A 19,255-nucleotide genomic window follows, 5' to 3' on the forward strand; every position below is an offset into this window, starting at 1 on the left:
AGCTGCTGTCTTTCAGCAGATAAAGCACATTTGAACCAAGGCTGCCACGTGTCTATGCTCCAGTCAGAGCCTTCACGAGCCTCTGAGGTTTTGCTTAACAGGTTTCACAAGCCTCTGAGGTTTTGCTTTCTTTGATTTCCAGGCATGTGAGGTTCACGCCCGCCGAGTCTCAGATGGAGCTCCGAGGTTCACTTAAGGCACCCGGGCTGCACAGTTTGCAGAATTTGGCTCAAATGTTTAAAATATTTTTTTTAAACAAATGGAAAATTTTGCAATTCAGAATGGGGGCTACGTTCTTGTAAGTACCTGCCTGGCTTTCCCTGCCAAGTAGAAATGCATGCACCTCAAAGGAAAATGAAGAGCTAAAATCAAGGCTTCCTTGCTGCTGAAAGAACTGATATGGCAGAGACCTGGGGGTACTTTAGTAATTCCTGGCCACATCAGCACCATTGTGCAGGGTCATTCCCAAAATATTGCATCCTGCAGATGCTATTTGCAAGACAGACTGTATAGCCCCATTGGATCCATGTTTCAAGTGTTATAACCTTAGTGCTAGAATTACAATGGCAAGGCTAAATGGCCACCATCATCCCAAGCATCCCAAGTCTTTGGCACGGAAAGCAAAGAACTCCTGCCCAAGAAACGTCAAGAATAGGCACCTTTTCCTCCCATACCATAAACACCCAAACCTTTGAGAACATTGATTGTGATACTTCCAGCGCGCGGTCATCTGGGGTCAGACACACCACTTACCTGCTACAACTCCAGCAATGTAGACAAAGCCAATCCTTGCTGCTCCATGCACCATTTCGAGGGGAACCCCAACCAGAAGCTGAAGAGCAACATTGAGTCCAAGGTGTTCTATCCTGGGGCAAAGAAAAATACCATTAGTTGTGTTCTTTCTAACTGTGTTTTCCCCTTGTTTCCCACAATGTAACGATGTCTTGGAAGAGGAGGCCAAGTGAGCCACAATCTAGATTCTAATCAGATTTCTTTGGCTTAGTCTATGTAACTTTCATGCATTTTTTTTTTTTAGTCACTGACCTACAGCTGATTTATCATCAATATTCATATCACATGCTCTGATACCTGCATTTGGAGAGACAGGCAGCTATCCCTGGGCATAGATTTTGTCATGAATCCATGACTGCAAACTCCACCACAGTGGCAAGGGGATAAAAACCATGACCTTTGTTTAAAAGCTAAACAAAGCCAAAGCCTAAGGAAGTCTCACCAGTAGTAACATTGGGGGTTTTAGCCTTGCAGGCTGCAGCCACTAAAAGACAATTTTGGCACATGAAATTGAACAGATCTGACATCATCCAACAAAGGGAAGTTGTGATGGATACAGTTCACACTCCCCAGTCATTTATTACAGGCTACCATGGTGGATTCCTTCAGTGAATTTTGTGGATGGATATTATGTTAGATTTTTACTATTCCAAAAGAATATTACAAAATAATCCCCAGATGAAATGGGCTAATTCTAGATAGGTAGAGTGCACTCCCTGATTTTTCCGTTAAAGCTTTTCATAAGAATTCTGTCTCCTCCCAAGATTACACCAAATTCTCTTCATCTTCCATGTTATAAGGGCGCTATCTTCATAAGAAGACACTTCACCCTCTCAATAGCATTGGTAACGGATTGCTATGACATGAAGTCTGCAGATTCAGACCAGTGGTTTTAGGAATGTTCCACACATTACTCAGATTCAAGCCTGTTATAATGTGAACCTGAACAACAAGGCATGGCCTGGCCTAAAGGAATATACGACATGGGGGAAAATGTGTGAACCAATGCATATAGCAGGAATGTAGAGCCATGGACTATTCACTGTGCACTGACCCACCAAATACACTGGGTGTGGAAGACGGTTAAGTGAAGACTATGTTTGATTCAGGGGCTAGGAATGCAACTGAGAGAAGATTCCTGGTTTCCTTCTATTGTCCAGCTCCACAAAATCAAATCCTTTTGGGAGTGTGCTTGACATAGTATTTTAATCTATATAATGGAAGTTCTCCCTTTTGATGCCAAATTGTACTCTGAAAAGATCAAGCTTTGGTGGCACAGGTATTCCTGATAAAAAGACAGTGAGTAAAATATCCCGCCTGAAAACATTTTTATCGTACCAAGCAGATGCTATGAAATGATTTCACCTTTAAGTGAAACCCTGCTCAGTGTAGTCCTCATAAATTGTCAAAGCATAATTGAAGCTACTGATGCATGTATAAAATTAGAAATAGCTTCTGCATGGAAATAAATAGCAATACTAGAGAAAAAGCATGGTTACTGGAATCAGGGGACCGACAACCAAGCTGTTCAGAGCACGTTACATCACTTATTGCTTTTACTGCTAATCCTCCTTTGCAGCCCTTAGGTCCTTTCAAAGGCGGCAAAGTTCTTTACAAATAGCGATTGAGCCTCACAACACTCTTATTACACCCTTTTCCACACATGGGTACAACGGAGTACAGAGGAGTTAAGTGACCTGCAGCCACACAGCAAGACAGTGGCAGAGACAGACAAGAGCCCAGGAATCTTGACTCTCAGTCTTCTGCTCTAACCACTTGACAGTATGCCCTCCCGCTCTGCACATCAATTTGACATGTGAGTTTCAAGGCAATTCTAGGTTACGCACAGCTGTCCTATGACAGTTCCTTTTTCATCTTGCTGATACACAATGCAGCTTCAAGATTCATGCTAGCAGGCCCCACCCCACGCTCCATGTCCTAACATTTGCTGGGCCTATCCCTATCTGCTCGTAGCAGGAGCAGAAAGAAGGTAGAGATTTCATGTCCGGCTGACATACGGTGGCTTCATGTGGGGGATCTATCAAGTGCAAGGAGGGATTGTGAAAAGCACTCGGGATTGACCTAGCTCTGCTCCCACTAGAGTCAATGATTCAATGCTGATGGGCTGCAGCAGAAACAGAGACAGTCCCATGCTGAGTGCTTGTGCAACTCCCATCTACAGTGCAAAACACAGCGTCAAGGCTGCCTGCGGAACTCCAGCCTGTCGTTCACCATCCCTACTGTGCACGTTAACAAGTGCCAACCTGCGTGGGAGCCAGGCGGAAAGCATGAATCCCAAGCAGATGCATCTGTGAAAAAAAAAGACACCGATGCTGTAGATTTCCACTGTGTTTGGTCATGAGTTTAGAACAGCAAAGATCTTACATCTAATCAACAACACTTGGCACATAGCTGTTGTTTTCTATTTTTTAAAGCATCATACAAATATTTACACATCCCCTCTGCTACTAAAGGATTCCCAAGTGCTTTAACGATGGTACTACGGCCTCCCGTATGCCATCCTAGATAGTTCCTGGTCACCCCTGGTGTTCTCACTACCCAAATGGCCAATCAGTTATCCTGTCCCCAGTGCCGTAGTCATCACTTATCTTGGGTTAGGTATATTTAGTTCTTTTGGGCTTTCCTCATGTTAGCATTGTGATTTGCCTAATGTAAATATCAGGGAAATCTTCCTGCTGTGGAGGTTGTAGAATATTCTCCCTGGGTAGGTGGTGGAAGCTGCATCCTTTGGGACGTTTGAAACTTAGACTGGACAAAATACTAGACCTTGTTCTGGATGGTGCAATCCTGTCCTTAAAGGAAGATAGAAACAAACCTATTAAGACATCAGCCTCTCTCTAATTTCTAATATTCTCTAATAATCCAACCCTCTCGCTGCGTGCCCCCCCCCATTTGTTCAGCAGTTTATCATTATTGGACATTTCTGTAACCTAACTGAATGTGCTTATTCTGCTTGCTCTGAGCATTGGAGCCACTGGGCATAGTCATTTTCTTGTGTTCATTCTGCTCATGCAGGTACAGGGGAGTCAAGCACTTAGTTGGGAATGCCTACCGAAAGTCAAATAGAGATCACAGGAATGAATCAGAGCATCTCACTGCCCTTGTATAGAAGGAAAACAAGAGACTGACACTTAGTAACCGTCCTGGGGAATGTCCAACATTTTAAAACCAAGCAACTGTCCTTATTTTAGCAAGGCAGCTTTTGCAGGCAAAGCTTATTCTTGTGAGGGACTCTAAAAGCTATTTCAGTGGACCTGACACATGTGCCTGTTCTTAAAAGCGTTACCAGGAGTGAGCCTATTCAGCCCACTTTCCCATCAAGCTAAGAGCATCAGAGGTTCCATAGTCAATAAGCACCCATAAAACATAATTAGCTTTCTCCAGCTTTGAATGTGTCATTCTTGAAATGACAATGTAACTGATTTATTAGGACATTAGCCTTCTCTGGGACCAAACAAATGGGACTGAGAATCAATGCAAGTCATTAGTTACGGCAGTGTAATAAATGGGTGGGCCCCCGATAATCAACAGCTGCTTTGCATGAAAGCAGAAGGGCAAAATTTACAGCTTCAACTTGGCTTTCAGGCCTCTTTATAAAGCTCTTTCCATGAGGATGGAGACACAAACAGTGCATTTTTGGAATCTTTGTAGAAGCACAGCCAGCTGGCCTTAGCAACTGCCTTCTTCTCCAACACCTTCTGACTGTCACTTTCATTTTTAAAAAAAAGCAGACGAGCGCAGTAAATTAAGGAATGCAAATTACCATGTTAAAGTCTCAGCAGGAAGTATAACAGCAATAGACTCCACACTTGGATTTACTGGATTAGCCTGCCCTTTGAAAATGAGATGGGAATAATGGGCCCACAGTAAAAAGATTATTACCTTCTCGGGATTTATCTATTCTCCTGATACGAAAGGTACTTAATACAGATAAGTCAGCAATAAATGATCATTTAACCATCCAACTATTGGATGCTGCTTCCTCATAAAAACTGCTACAGGGTTTATTATTTAAGCAGGACTGTGTGGTTTTGATGGTTATGTATCTACATGATTTAGAATTCGTTGCAAAAGTAATGAGGCTCTCTGGGATAAATCTCAAATATTTACAAAGGTTAGACATTCGATACTGTCTTCATTATCGCCTCCCTCCGAAACCAGCCAGGGCTGTGAAGTAAACTTGGTAAATAAAGGACTTGGCAAACTTTTCAAGCAAGATGTGTGACTAACACCAGAGCGCTGCTTGCTAAGGCGAAGTGGTGACATTTCATGGATTGGAAAGCCCTGTTACAAACAATAACGAAAGAAGTTTAAATGCTAATAATCTTACCTTTCATTCAAATGGATCCCAGAGCAGTTTGCTATTTTATCTGATTGTACAAGCTATATAATACACATACACCCATGTGTATGTATACACAAGGTATACAAGTACATATTATGGAGAGTTAGGCCTACATTTTTGACCTCAAGGTAATTCATGCACATCAGTGATTCTCAGGTAAAAACATAGTGAAAACAAGGCTCTTGAGGTTTACTGTGAGGAAAACTTGCCAAGGTCAGCACTATACATGCCCCTACCTGCCTGAGACTGACCAAAGTGAGTTTACCTCACACTAAAACTACAATGCCTAGTCTTCACTGTGGCCAAGTCTACGCTTAAAATTTAGGTTACATTGCTCAGGAGTGTAAAAAATCCACAGCCTGGAGCTACATAAACAAACCGACTAACCTGCACTGTAGATGCCACTAGGTTGATAGAAGAATTCTTCAGCCTAGCTACCGCCTCTCGGAGAGGTGGATTAATGACAGCGGTGGAAAAACCCCTTCTGTCACTGTAGGGAGTGTCTACACTACAGCGCTACAGGGGCACGACTGCAGCACCATAGCTGTGCAGACATTGCTTCAGTTTTTACCTCAGGATAGCTCAGGGGCATTAATTATACTGAGGTAAAACACACAGCTTTTTGACAGTGAAGACAAGCCCTGGGTTGCTGCTCAATAGTTAAGATTGAGAGTAACTTTCTGTTATAAGGCCAATTTTCCCCTCATCCTTGCTTGAGTTCCTCAAAGATGGACCTTTCCACTTCACATTTTGCATGTGTGGTCTGTGTCCTGTCCAGCAGAAGTGTCTCTTTCTCTGCCCCCCACTATCTGCCCTCACCACCCTCCAGCTGGAGATGTGTTTGGACAAGGCTGTTTTTGGAGGGCCATGGCATGCAAGAGACACAGGTGTTTTGGAAATTTCTTCTAATTTTTTCTTTTTTTGCCCTGTCTTTCAAACAAAATTGGCTCCTCCTAGGAAATTTACATGATGTTTACTTGAAAGATCTGGGTGAGATCTTATGCACAAGACCAATTGTGAGCTGAGGAGAGAAGTTTAAGGAGCTATTCACTAGCAAATTAGGAACATCAGATGAATCTTTTCAGCATTTTAGTGGGCACCACTGATTAGATTTCCATTAATCTTTCATGTAAGGGGGAAAAAAAAAAAAAAAAAAAAGGAAGAGTCTCTAGCCATTTCCTTGTAAGGTTCAAATTATAAACTATCACAGAGAAATTTGTCACGGTGATATTTCCAATGAAAAATTTGGGGAAAAACCACAACTTATCTATCCAGACATTTGCAAAGAGAGAGATCACTGGCCCGCACACACACAGAAGGAGAATGCACATTTCAGCCGTTTACAGGCTTTTCTGTGGTGCTGTCATCACTATGGCATCTGAGCACTTCACAAACACCAATTAAGCAAGCCTCATAAAACCCCTGTGGGGTAGAGAGGTCCAGGGAATGGGACACTGGGCAGGAAACAGGGATTCATAAGACTTGGATTCTGTTCCCAGCTGGGCTTGCAGACTCCCTGTGTAACTTTGGGCAAGTCCGTTCATGCTGTGCCTCAATTTCCCCTCTGATTGTCTGTCTGTCTTGTTGCCTCTTCAGGGCAAGAACTGTCTCATACTGTGTGTTTGTACAGAGCCTAGCAAAATGAGACTCCAATCTTGATTTGGGGCCTCTAGGTGCCACCAAATACAATAAGATAGCAAAATATTATTAAGTAATTATAGATTATAGGCACAGAGGGATTAAGCAACTCACCCAAGCTCACACAGGCTGTCTGTGGCAGAGTCAGGACTAAAACGCAGACCTCTTGAAACCCAATCCAGTACTTTAGCTATAAGACCAGATTTCATCTCAAAGCCAAATGTGGCAAATTGGGTAAAAAATTCAGCTACATTTTTGCAGATTTCTTCTCCAATATCCACCTAGTTGTACTTGGGGGAAATTGGGCAAATGGACAGTTGGGGAAGCGCAGAGCTACATAGCCCCAGATATGTATGTCAGGGTCACTGGCTCAGTAGTGAGAGACACGCACTATCTATCGAATCACTAGTGCCATTTCCTCCAGTACAAGGACTTTGAAGGTAACCCATCTGAACAACAGCCCAGTATTTTACCATGTCCCTCAACAGCATGCGATTTGTTCTACTTCACAGAATGGCCATTTGCAACTGAAAAATCTTTTATAAAATCCAATTCTGAACTGATTCAAGTCAATCTCTCTCTCTCTGGAAACTCAGCTGTGGGGACCCTCTGAAATTTGTGAAGTACTCACCCGGCATGCATGAATATGTAGGTTAGGTACCTCCAAGCCTGAGCACGGAGCTGAGGATGATACACTAATGAGTTCTTCAGGTATAAAGGATGGGTGACTTGCAGCACAAATCTGTCTAATACCACTCCGTTGTAAAGAAAAAAGGCAACCTAGAAAAGCAGGGAGATTCCTCAGTTAATGAACACCATCCCTCCACAGAAATAAACTACAATTCAATATCCAACTTGTGCAATAGGTTCCCCCAGCTATCACAACATGCTTATATAGCAGTATGAGAGTACTAGCCATTTACAAACATGAATGATTACAAGGTTCCTGCTCTGAGGAACTAACAAACTCCAATTAAGATGCATTTAAAAAAAAAGCCTCAAAACCAAACAAAATTGTAAATCTACATACAACCTTTCACTGCAAAGGACCCAAAAGCACTGGACAAACTGCATCCGGACAGCATCACTGAAATGCAGACCCCATGAGCAGGGAAGTGAGGAAAGCAGAGGGGTAAGGACATGTTTTATTGAAGAATGATAAGGCAAGCACCTACCCCTTATGAAAGGTACCAGAGTCTTTAGCATGCATGCAGAACCTTGCTTTGTATTGTCTCCTTCTAAAGCTCCACAGAAACCAAAATTTATCTAGCTCAAAGGCTGAAGGGGATTTGGATGAAAGGCGCAAGAGGTTTTAGCTTTTCCACTGGCACCACCCTTTGCCTAATGGCCCACTGACAACTAACTTCAGCAGAACTTTGAAGCTGTCCTGAGGTACCGCACCAGAAGCTCATGCAGTGGAAAGCATCAGATGAACGACCTAGACTTCTGCTTTTGGAGACCTCGGTTCCAAATCTCCCATTTACACGTGAAAGCCAATGTGCTAGTTTCACCCTAGTCCCTATTCGCGCAGATCTCCAAACGAGCACAGAGCGTGGCCCCAGCGTCAATGCGGGTTCAAGAGAGGCAGGTGCATTGGCAGAGCCAGGGTCTGTACGTGTGGGGTAACAGTCTCCCTACGCTTGCTCGCGCTCCGGGAGGGGTTTTCAGGAGCGACGCAGTAGGATACCTGCCTCTACAATGGTGATGGCAATCATGAACCAGGGCGGAGGACAGCAGGTGTAACTGTCGTAGTACCACTTCCGGTCTATCTCGCGTGGCAGGGTCTCATATGCAACATGTCGAATTAGCCTCTGGGACAGGCTTAGTCCCGACTCCTCCAGCAGTGCCTTGCTGCACAGCCTCCTGTTCCCCTGCAGAATGGCTTGGCGGAAGCTATTGGACCTTTTGTTGCTCATCTGAAAAGAGAAAAGGGAAAAAACATGAGCCCAAAACATGGGCCAGTGCAACTTCTCAGGTGGGAGTACTACCCACCTGGGGCCTTGTGAGTCTAGGCTCAGTGTGCCTGTCTGTGGGGAATGTTACCAGGCTGGAGCAGCGGGATCCAGAAGATCAGAGTCTGTGACTATCATGAGGCAGTGAGTTCTGTCTGACCAGGGCAACATGAACTCCCTTTGACGGTCAGGAAGTCCCGTAGCCCTTCCCACTCCTGATGGCCTGCTCCCTTATCAATCTTTTGACTCACTTCCCTTTGGAACTAGCTGTCAAACAACATACATTAAGCATCCTCCATTTCTTCCTTCATGATCAGGTGGGTTTTCACGAGATTTCTGAAGCATTCCCAATGTGGCTCAACCTGTGACCTATGTACTCACACCTTTCCAGCTCTTCAGGACATGCGTTTTATCTGTCGTAAATGACATATACATTTATGGCACCACATCACTAACAACTGTGTTCCTAATTTGCAGCAGTTGAGTGCAGATTTTACACAGAGTTTCAAAGGGAAAATACTAAACTTGTATTGTGTACCAAAATGATCACACTAGCTACAGTAGACAACAGATTTAACTAATATTCAGAGAATCCTAGCTATTATAAGATTGCAATGTTGTTGGTGATTTTTTTTAAATTGTTACTATAACAAATAGAGGGGCAGATTTTCAGGCAGTTTGGGCTTACAACTGTGTGACTAATTTGCATATGCAATTACCATGATTGAATATGTTCAGCATTAAACTTATTATCTTTTTGAGCACACAATTTCCCAGTTTGCACGCACAATAAAAGCACTTGCACTCACAAATTAGGCATATGGAAATGTGTGTCTAACTTGTCTGAAAAATCAGGCCCCAACTACCTGGCAAAGCGATAATTGGCCTGCATGGCAAACAAACCTGTTGCACAGCAGCATCACATAGCTGCTATATAATATGCCCGGTTTTCTCTCTGGATGAGCCCTTGGTTCTGTGGGATTAGAAAGTGAACACATTTGTTTGTGGATGAGGGAGATTGTGGGGGAGTGGATTTTGCATTAGCCAGGCTTTTACATGGACAAATACTACATATGCAGTGAGGTGAATTTGAGGGACTCCTTCCAGTTCTGAGTGAACAGGTGTCACATCTACCAGCAGACCGGCGGAGGACAAAACCTGGCCAGTGAGACTGAATTACCTTCACAGCCCTAACGGGAGTCCCCTCCCAGGCAGGTTCGAGGCATGTCAGTCGGGCACTGTCTTAGGGGAAGCATGCAGTTTCCACTGCCCACTCTGAGGCCTGTTCTGTGGCCCCAGTGGAGGACTCTCGAGCTAGCACCACTCACTAGCAATCAAGATGCATTTGCAAAAACTGAAACGAAAAAGGAAAGTCACACAAGTGCAAGTGGAACGCTCAGCACAGAAAACACACGTACAGCTGTCAGCATCCCAGCTACACTACTAGAGCTGGAAACAAGGCTCTTTTAAGGGAGACATCGTAATTTTAATTCTCATGTGATAAGCTGCTGACAAACTAGGAGTGCACACACCCTGCCTTCCAAGCAATTACAGCCTCCCATTATTGTTCATGCTTGAGTATTACATTCCCGCCTAATCTAAGTGCAGCAGAACTGACCCCCTCTCCTCACCTTACAAGCGGCAAGAAAGCACTACGCGCTAGCCAAAAGCCAAGCTGCGGACCTTTCCCCTAACTTACTGCATTTTCGCAGCCTCGTAATCCAAAAACATCTGCTCCAGCGCTGAACAAAAGAAATACAGTTCAACAGCACGGGCCTCTCTGGGTTCTTAGATCACTTTGGTTTTGGCTTACATCCTCAAGATGGCAAAGCCTGAACCTTGTGCTTTCAGGCACGCGTAGGCTGTTGCGTAATTGTTCCAAGCTGCTTCAAGCCCACTGATCATTGCAGTAAGCAACATGGATTTAATTGCTGTGAGGCAGAGCTCTGGGCCATTTTGGGTGACCACCTAGTAGCCTGGCATGGTTTTTTTGAGCCTCGTGCACACGCACTGAGATCCAGCATCACAGTTGTTGCACTTTCATTACCATGCTTGTACAACTGGGGTGGGGGAGGGGGAGCTCCTTTCTCTCCTTTTCTTACTATCCCTCCATTTCTGCCTCACACTCACTGGGAAGTCAAAGTAGGAAATGGAGAAAAATTCCACCCTCTTCCCCCCTCTCCCCCCCAAAAATTTTATTTTTGTTTTCAAAAATCTAGATACAATTTTTCAACTCAAAATGAAAGTTTTCATGACAAAATTTTTCAGTGAAAAATGTTGAAGTGAATTATTTTTGGGGATGTTTCGGTTTAGCTCAGACAGCTGTTCTTCACTGAATAAAAGGAAAACGTCAACTAGTTCTCGCGCCTCGTGACACAGAATACCAATGGCTACAAGCAGCGGTGTGGGCTGGCCAAAGTCGAAGCTGCTTCTTCTTTCCACCCTTTTTATGAGTGTTTCCAACGAAGGCAGATGCAAGTTTTACAATCCCGGGCAGGTCAGTGGGTTCATCAAAGGGCCATGGACACCACACTGAGTAAATACACACACTGCCAACAACCTTATTCAACGTCTCCGGCCTTCAGCAGAAGATGCAGAGTGCAGCAAAAGGATGTGGGTGATGTAATAAGCCAGCCAACAGCTTGGGCAAGATTCTGTGCTGCCCCTGTAAGGGGGGCAAAGATACCCCAAAGAGAGGGATGGCTAAGCTGGCTTCAAACCTCATGTGTGGCCTCCCGTGTAATGACAGCTCTAGGATCCTATTTGCCCAGAATCTCTGTAGGGTTGTGTGTGTGGTTCTGCCCACGATACACCCTGCCTGTCCTGGACCTGGAATACAACCTAAACCAGAGCTTGCCAAGGGGTCCTCAGAAGGCAGCCTTACAGCTATGTTCCTGTGGTGCAGGAATCCTCCTCCCAATTGGATCCCAGGCTTTTCAAACCCCTTTATGCCACTCCAGACCTTTTACTCAGGATAAAGGGGCTGAAGCAGTAGTCAAGAATCTCACCCAGTATTTCTGTCCCAGCAAATAAGTCTTTACTTAATGTTGATGAAGTGTATTTAGCTATGGATTACTTGTGGCAGAGATGTGCTGACAACCCCCCGTTTCCTGTGTAAAGCACATTTAAAATGCTGAGGACTTTACTGTCTGGAGAAGCAGGCATCTATTTTGTGTTCAGCGCCACAGCGACTGTCAGTGTGCGCTCTCTGGCAGAGACTTTACTTCTGTTCTCTCTTGCTTCACTCTTTTTGCAATCAAAACCAAATAGTAATTCCAGCTGAAAGTGTGTGTTTGCCCACTGAGTATGGAGAAACTTAACAGGCCCCAAATGCTGCGGATACCTCTCTCTGCTTAGCAGTGATGTGTTAACAACTCATTTTCCTGACTACCACAATATGCACCACTACCCACCATGTTACATCAACCTACAATCACAGAAAACCATTGTTTCCATATTCAACAAAAGAAAGTGATAGTTAGAGTTTAGAACTGAGCAGTGTTGCCAGCCCTTGGCAAATGATCACATTCTCTCTTGACAATACATATCACCATTGTAGAGATTGGTGGGAGGGGGCGGGGGAGGGGGGAGTCAGTTTGGAAACACGAGAGGCCCCAGCATTGGTTTTGCCATAGATGGTTTGTTTGCAATTGTTATTCAGCTCTGGAATAGGGACTGATTTCATCCTTACTATACTGGCATAGGATTCCCAAGCGTGACAAGGATACAGTTGCATTCAGCACAGGAATGTGAATTCAGAAGTCCTGCAGTGCACTAGTATTAAACCAATTAATGATACAGCACTGTCCAGCCAAGCACAACAGGAAGGGCAGTATAAAGTGCTCAGCATTGGCCTAACTCTGCTCCTACTGAAGTCTCTGGTAAAACTTCTTGACTCCCGTGGGCAGAGTTGGACAATGCAAAGAGCTTTTGCAAATCCCACCCTGCATGAACCGAGTCCCACAATCTCCCAGGGAACTGGATATTTTTATCCCCAGTTTTCACACAGGAGCTTGGAGACAATACAGCAAAGTCAGTGGTAGAACCAGAATTAGAACCCAGGAGTCCTGAATCCCAGGATCCTTCTCTGATTACTAGGCTGCACTGCACTTGCTACCATCGAGTAGAGAGTTCAGCATTTTTTTTCAGGAGACGAAGGTTAAACACAAGCTCCACACACAAGCAGAAATAGAAGCTCTTAGCGAAGCTACTTGCTCAGTGGAACCAAAGATGAGACCCCTTTGTTCTCACCGCTACCTGTGTTCACGGTCCCTTAGCTCTATGAGGTGTTCCCGTATTCAGTCACATCTGGATGGTAAAAAGACAAAAGAAATTGGTAATCGCTGGAAAGCGGCAAATGTTGGCATCATGAGACAGAGTGAAAACCCTCAGAGAGTGCCCTGACATCTCTCCAGAGAATACCTGAGTCCACTGGCACCGACTCTGTGGGTGCTCGGTGCTCAAGCACCCACGGGAAAAAAAAAACAGAGGGGTGCTCAGCACCCACCAGCCACAGTGATTCTGCGGCCCCCCGGGGCTGGCCCACAGATCAGCTGTTTGACTCGCCCCGGAGCTGGCCGTGGAGCAGCCAGAGGCTGGTGGGAGGTGCTCAAGGGAGGGGGGGCAGGGAGGAGGAGGGCGGGAAGAGGCAGAGCAAAGGCAGGGCCTCGTAGCAGAGTGGGGGTGGAGCACCCACCAGGAAAAAGAAAAGTCAGTACCTGTGCCTGAGTCTTTCAATGTTCTTCCCCACCAAGCCCTATAAAGAGCCCACATGCAGGAACAGCAAAAAGGAGGAGGAGTTGCACTGAATTCGGTTACCGTCACACACAGTAATGAGCAGCCCCTCCGCTCTTCTTCCCTCCCAGCCATAGAGACAAATGTACTAATTCAACGACAGGTGCAAATAGCAAAGACAGCCCCACTCTACCCAGCTAGGAAACGTTAGCGACAGTGGTCTCTTCGACATTTACAGTGTCATTCTAGCTCTCTGGCAGTTATATTTACATTCCACACAGTATTCTAACTGGCTTTTAAAGTATCCATTTGGACCTGGCCTTAGTAATGGGGTGTCCTTTAATCTCGGTTAAACTAGCTTTAAATGGGTGATGTATAAGAAAAACATGTTTTTAATCTAATCTTCCTGGGGACTTTTTTTTTTAAAAAGATACATTAAAGAAATGTGGCATTTTAGAAAACACACTGCACTGGCAAAACTGTATTAAACAAGTAACGATTGTTTCCCCGTTACATAGATTTCTTTAGAATGCATGTAAAAGAACTTGTCCCTCTAGTATATTCGCTCTGCTGCAGGAGGCTATACTGGGCCCTTTCAAACAGACACAGCAATGGGACTCTATCCATTTAGCATCTTTTACAACAGTTGGTGAACTAATTCTCCATTATCTTTGTGAAAACCCTAAAATATCTTTAAATTGCTGAGGATTTTCTGAGTCTATTTTGCTGTCAACTAGATTGAGGTGCAAATAGTGCAAGGTGTAGGGCTAACTCCTGCTCCCCTCAGTCACACAAGCAAGCCACTTCACTACTACTTGTGTGAGTAATGTGAGCAGCTTTTGTCCTTGAATCATTCTATGAAAAGTCTGTGCCGACTTGTTCTCTTATCATTCTACCCTCTGTCTTCACAACAAGGGCTGTGCTTAGAACAGGAATCCTGGGTCTATGGACTCCAGTTGCCAATAAATTGTGCTGAGAAGCCTCAGAATTTTATTTATTTGGATTTATAGAAAGATAAGGTGATATCTGTCCAAGTGCTCTGCTATTACCCACTTATAGTCAACTCAGACAGAGGGCTATGGGATCAAAGTAGATAGGGCAAGGAATCTGTCTCCTTGCAAGGGCCAAATGTGGTCCTTTGAAAGAGGAGGTATCTGATATTCAGCATACAGGGTCTTAATCAATAAAAGCAATTGCAAATGAAGTGGAGTAAGAGTCTTGCATTGCTTCAGTGCATTCTACTGGGTTTCCAAGAACTAGAAGCTTTGCTGGCTCTTCACACAGAGGTTGGAAGGGATTTGGTAAGGTAAGAAGATGGTTTATGGTGTGCCACCTCTCCATATGTGTAATGAGTGTGTAATGGCTGATTACAGCTCAGGATACAGACAGAGGGTTCAAATTCACCCCAGCCGTCACACTACTGAAATCAGCAGCTTCACACCAGGAATGAGTCTGGCCCAGAACCTCAGTTAATTAATATGGAGACAATGTTTTCAGCACCACCCCTGCCATAAGACGCACATTACGGAGCCCAGGAGAGGACGTGCAGAGCTCTTCTTTCTCTCGGGATATTTTTTTGACTCGCTCTCCAGTGGATCTTCTCCCAGCTCTCCATGTGTAAAACTATCACTCCAGAGAGACGAATGGAGGCAATGGGGCAGCTGCCCATTTCTGGCAGGGGGGTGTCTGTTTGCAGCCCCTGAGTTGCTGGTGGGGCATAGCCTAGAGCTGTCACAAATAAGCAGATGGTGGCAGCTCACTACTTCTCCTGCTTGGGTGTCCCAGGACCCGGATGCTCCCCTTGGCTGTCCGGCTCTCTAGGGCTGGGTGAGCTGACCCCTTTGACGGGAACTAGGGAAGGGCAGCACATCCCTTCCAGGTGCCTGATGCAGCGTCACTGTTCTAGGAACCTGCCTTTGCGCAACTTGTGCGCCTGCTCTTGGTGTGGACTTGTTCCAGCCCAACGCACATTCCCCGCAGCCTTGCATCTTGTGTCACCATTTACCCCTGGTGGAGTGGGTGTACAATGCTACCAAACCACAACAGTAGCACTTGACATCCGTTCAGCACAGGCACACAAGATGCAGGGCAGTGCGGAGTCAGGCCCCTTGCCTCTTCTTAGTCCCCACATCCATTGCTCATAGCAGTCTTTTCCAACAATCTCACTGCTACTGGCATGAAAGCCTTCTCCTCTGCTGCTACTGCCACAGGTATCTCCCGGTCTCTCAATCAAATCTCACTTGTAAACAGTTCTATTTTCCGTTACCTGTCCTCGCTTTCCTCTCCTGCTGCTGGCTGCTCTAGAAAGGCATTATTTAACAGCATTTCAAGGATGCAGATTGTCATGAAAGACACTGGGCTCAATTTTCAATGGAGGATGGAGACAGAGAAGGAAAAGCTTGGGGAGAGGGCTTGGGGAGGATGAAAAATGGCAAGATTCCTACTGCTGGGAATTTGACTTCTGCTGGAGGGGGCTGGTTGTGTGTACTGAGCCTCTGTTCGGATCAGGCCCCAAGATAAAGAGCCTTCATGCTGGACCCTGATTATAGTCACGGCCCAGTCACGTGCAAATACTCCAGTGCACGATAGAGCTCCCAAGATCCAGGGCCATTGAGTGGGGATACAGCAGAAGTCTCAGGACATGATCCAAACTCCACTGAAGTAAATAGGACTTTGGATCAGACATTAATTTCATGAACTCCTTCCGTCCCCTGAGAAAGCTGGGACCCAGGGCAGTAGAGACAGACAGAAAAACAGCAGATTAAGTAACTACTTCTGCTTGGACTGAAGCTGGATGAGAAGCCTGTTTTTTCTTTGGAAGAATCCAATCTTCCCAAACAGAGCCTCCCATATGGTCACAATTTACTTACTTGATTTTGGAGGTTATATAATATTGGTATTTATGAGCCAAGCATTTAATCACCAGCTGAAAGAACACTGAGTCCATTGTTGGCTCACACATTATTGCGGATCCAGAAATACAGGGCAGGCTACCCCATCCTCTCTTCGTGCAACTAATCTGCAGCTTCTTTAACGAGCATGATATTAAAGCTGCAGGCAAATGGGTGTATAAAGTATTATATGAAAAAGGAACAAAAGCCACACACTCATTCAGGGTTCAGTCTCCTCTAAATGGCTCTCTATTATTCAGGATGCAAGGGAGAAAGAAACCTCCTTTGGCAAACAGCCGAATGGGCACAGGCCTGTAATGGTGGCAGAGCTCTGAACCTGTAAGCACACAGCTCACCTCTGATGGCAAGTGGGTTCCTTGCGGTATAAACATCCCAGACAAAATGGAGCCCAGAGTTTAGCTCTGAATATCTCCCCACTTTCAGAGTGCTCAACGTCTGGGGCGCTGTGTTGAGTCCGTTCTAGAAAAGGGACTAAACTATGCCCACTTGGATCTGGATCTGAACTGTTTCTAAGATCAAGGATTTACAAACCCTCAAGCCATTGTAAGGATGGGCGAATGCGCCATTCCAATCTAGAACCAACTTTCCCCATGACTTCAGATCGAGAGCTTTGGGTCAACCTGAACTTGAAAATCTGGAAGCATCAAAATATTATATTACAGGCAGCTTTTCACAAGATCCACAATGGGAGCTTCTGGGTACTGAGCATTTTGAAAAATCAGACCCACTTCATTAGGTGCCTAAATGGGAGCTGCTATGGGCCAAAAAAACTTCAATGTTCTCGTCCCTACCTGTCCCTTGGCTCCTGTCTCTGCTGAAATCTATTAGAGAAATCCCTTTAACTAGGGATTAATGAACTACTCCACCTCAAATAGGACGATCCCTCCCACCCTGAACCTTTATCCAAAACTCAAACTGAATCTTAGAGATTCAGGAGACCCACGTCTCACTAGCAGCAGCTCTGGTATTGGGGGACCATCCTAGAGAAAAGTGAGAAAGAAAAATCTGACATATACATTGAATATCACAACTGTGGTACATCCCCTTCACAGCTAGTAATTTACTAATGCAGCTCTTCCAAAGAAAGGATCTTTTCAGGGGCAGCTGCCCCAGTCCCCTGACTTATGAGGGGCACAATCCATTAGAGTATTCCCAAAATACCACAAAGAGGGCTGCTTTCAGCCCAATTTTCTGCCCCTAAGAGCCTTGGAAAAGCGTCAATTTTTGCCCACTGAGCCTAAACTGGCTACTTTTAACACATCCAACACACTGTGACACGCAATTTGCTCAGCCTCCCTGCCCCATAGGATTCTCCCAGAGACAAAGCACTAAATAGGAGAGGTTAACACAGGCCTTTTAAAAGCCTCCATCAGATTCAGTTTTATAACCCACTTTACTCATAAATGCTGCTTTTCTAATCAATTTGCTTTCAAGATTCACACTTATTTCCTTCCCTCATCCCACACTTCCACAAAGCTCTACAGTGGATATACGTAGGCTCTCTCCAAAGCACACAGCTCAACATCAATTTCATTTCCCACATATGCTTCACATCCTCCGCCTTTTCATATTAACATATGAACACCTTCCTGGAGAGCCTCCACTGTCACAAAGGAAAAACCAAGGTCTTTTCTTTAACCTGGCAGTGGATTTTTAATTTGAGGAATCATAGAAATTACAGATGGAGAAGATCTAATCAGTTATCTAGTCCATTTCCCAGCCAGCGCAGGATTGCTCCCTGTTCAGTATTTTGTCTTCACTAATTTTAAATGTCCCAAGCTCTAGAACATCCACCCTTCCCTTGAGAGAGACATACCCAGTTGGTAGGTCTCACTTTCAATACATCTCCTAAGGTTTCCCTTTTCAGCACATAATTTCATCCCTTCTAGTGAATTCCCTTTGAACAGCATCCAAATAATTCCTCTCCTACCTTGGAATTATACACTTCAAATATTATTATTTTTAAAGTAAAGGATTTTTTCAGGAAATGATTACTAATTATTATTATTATTTTGGGGGAGTTCCATGGCTCATGTTCTCTGGGAGAACAGCTGATATGATCACAATGGTCCCTTCTGGCCTTGGATCAATAAATATTTCAGACCATCATGTCCCCCCAACTTAGAAGACTCAGTTTCAGATGGTAAGTTGTGTTGCTCATGGGACAATGACAAGAGGTGAAGCATCTCAACGCCGCTGAATGGAGGGATACAAGTAACTGCTTTCACAGTAAATTCTAGCAATCACAGCCTCCAGACCCAATTATATTACAGCAATGCTGTAGCCTGGCTACAGGCATATAGCAAGAGAAAACACATTCTATACAACTCTTAGGCCCGTTCCCACAAACACTTACACGTGCTTAACTTTACTACCATAAGTATTCCCACCAGTTTCAAAGTTAGTCAAGTGTATAATGCTTGCAGCATGGGGGCCTAATGTCTTTATTCAAATGTCTCTCCAAAGCACCAACACCAACTGACACACCAGAAACTTGTGACCTTTCATTTTTGGTTTAGCCGTTGGGAAGAAGGTTGAGGGAGTGGAGACTTCTGAGCTGAAAAGAGCCCAGATTTAATTTTCTGAAGTGACTGAACTTTTTTAAAATGTATTTATACCATTTCATAATTCTATTTATTTATATATATATATGAATAAATTAAAATGGCCATTTAACTTGACATCTTGTGTATCAAGTTTCAGCTGTAAGTGATTTGAAACGGCTGAGAAATCATGGCTTAGGATGGAAATTCCTATGCCAAGTTCCACTCTAATAAGCGTAATGATCAGTTACTAGACTGTCTCATCTGCTGCTGCATATACCATGTATCAGATGGGCTCAAAATGACACACAAGCTGAG

General features: G+C 44.5%; 1 protein-coding gene across 2 annotated transcripts in view; it reads right to left on the minus strand.

Moving 5' to 3' along the window:
- Positions 1-19,255, minus strand: part of RHBDL3 (rhomboid like 3) — a 128,153-nt gene that overhangs the window by 25,500 nt on the left and 83,398 nt on the right. For both annotated transcript variants that reach the window (XM_084648196.1, XM_084648195.1), the window contains 3 exons: positions 8,488-8,712; positions 7,428-7,576; positions 754-866 (listed from right to left, as the gene is read on the minus strand). In XM_084648196.1, the coding sequence (XP_084504322.1) occupies positions 754-866; positions 7,428-7,576; positions 8,488-8,712 (487 nt within the window). The remainder of the gene's footprint in view (positions 1-753; positions 867-7,427; positions 7,577-8,487; positions 8,713-19,255) is intronic.

Source organism: Lepidochelys olivacea, assembly GCF_965140295.1.
Source record: "Lepidochelys olivacea isolate rLepOli2 genome assembly, chromosome: 14".
NCBI classification, from domain to species: domain Eukaryota; kingdom Metazoa; phylum Chordata; order Testudines; family Cheloniidae; genus Lepidochelys; species Lepidochelys olivacea.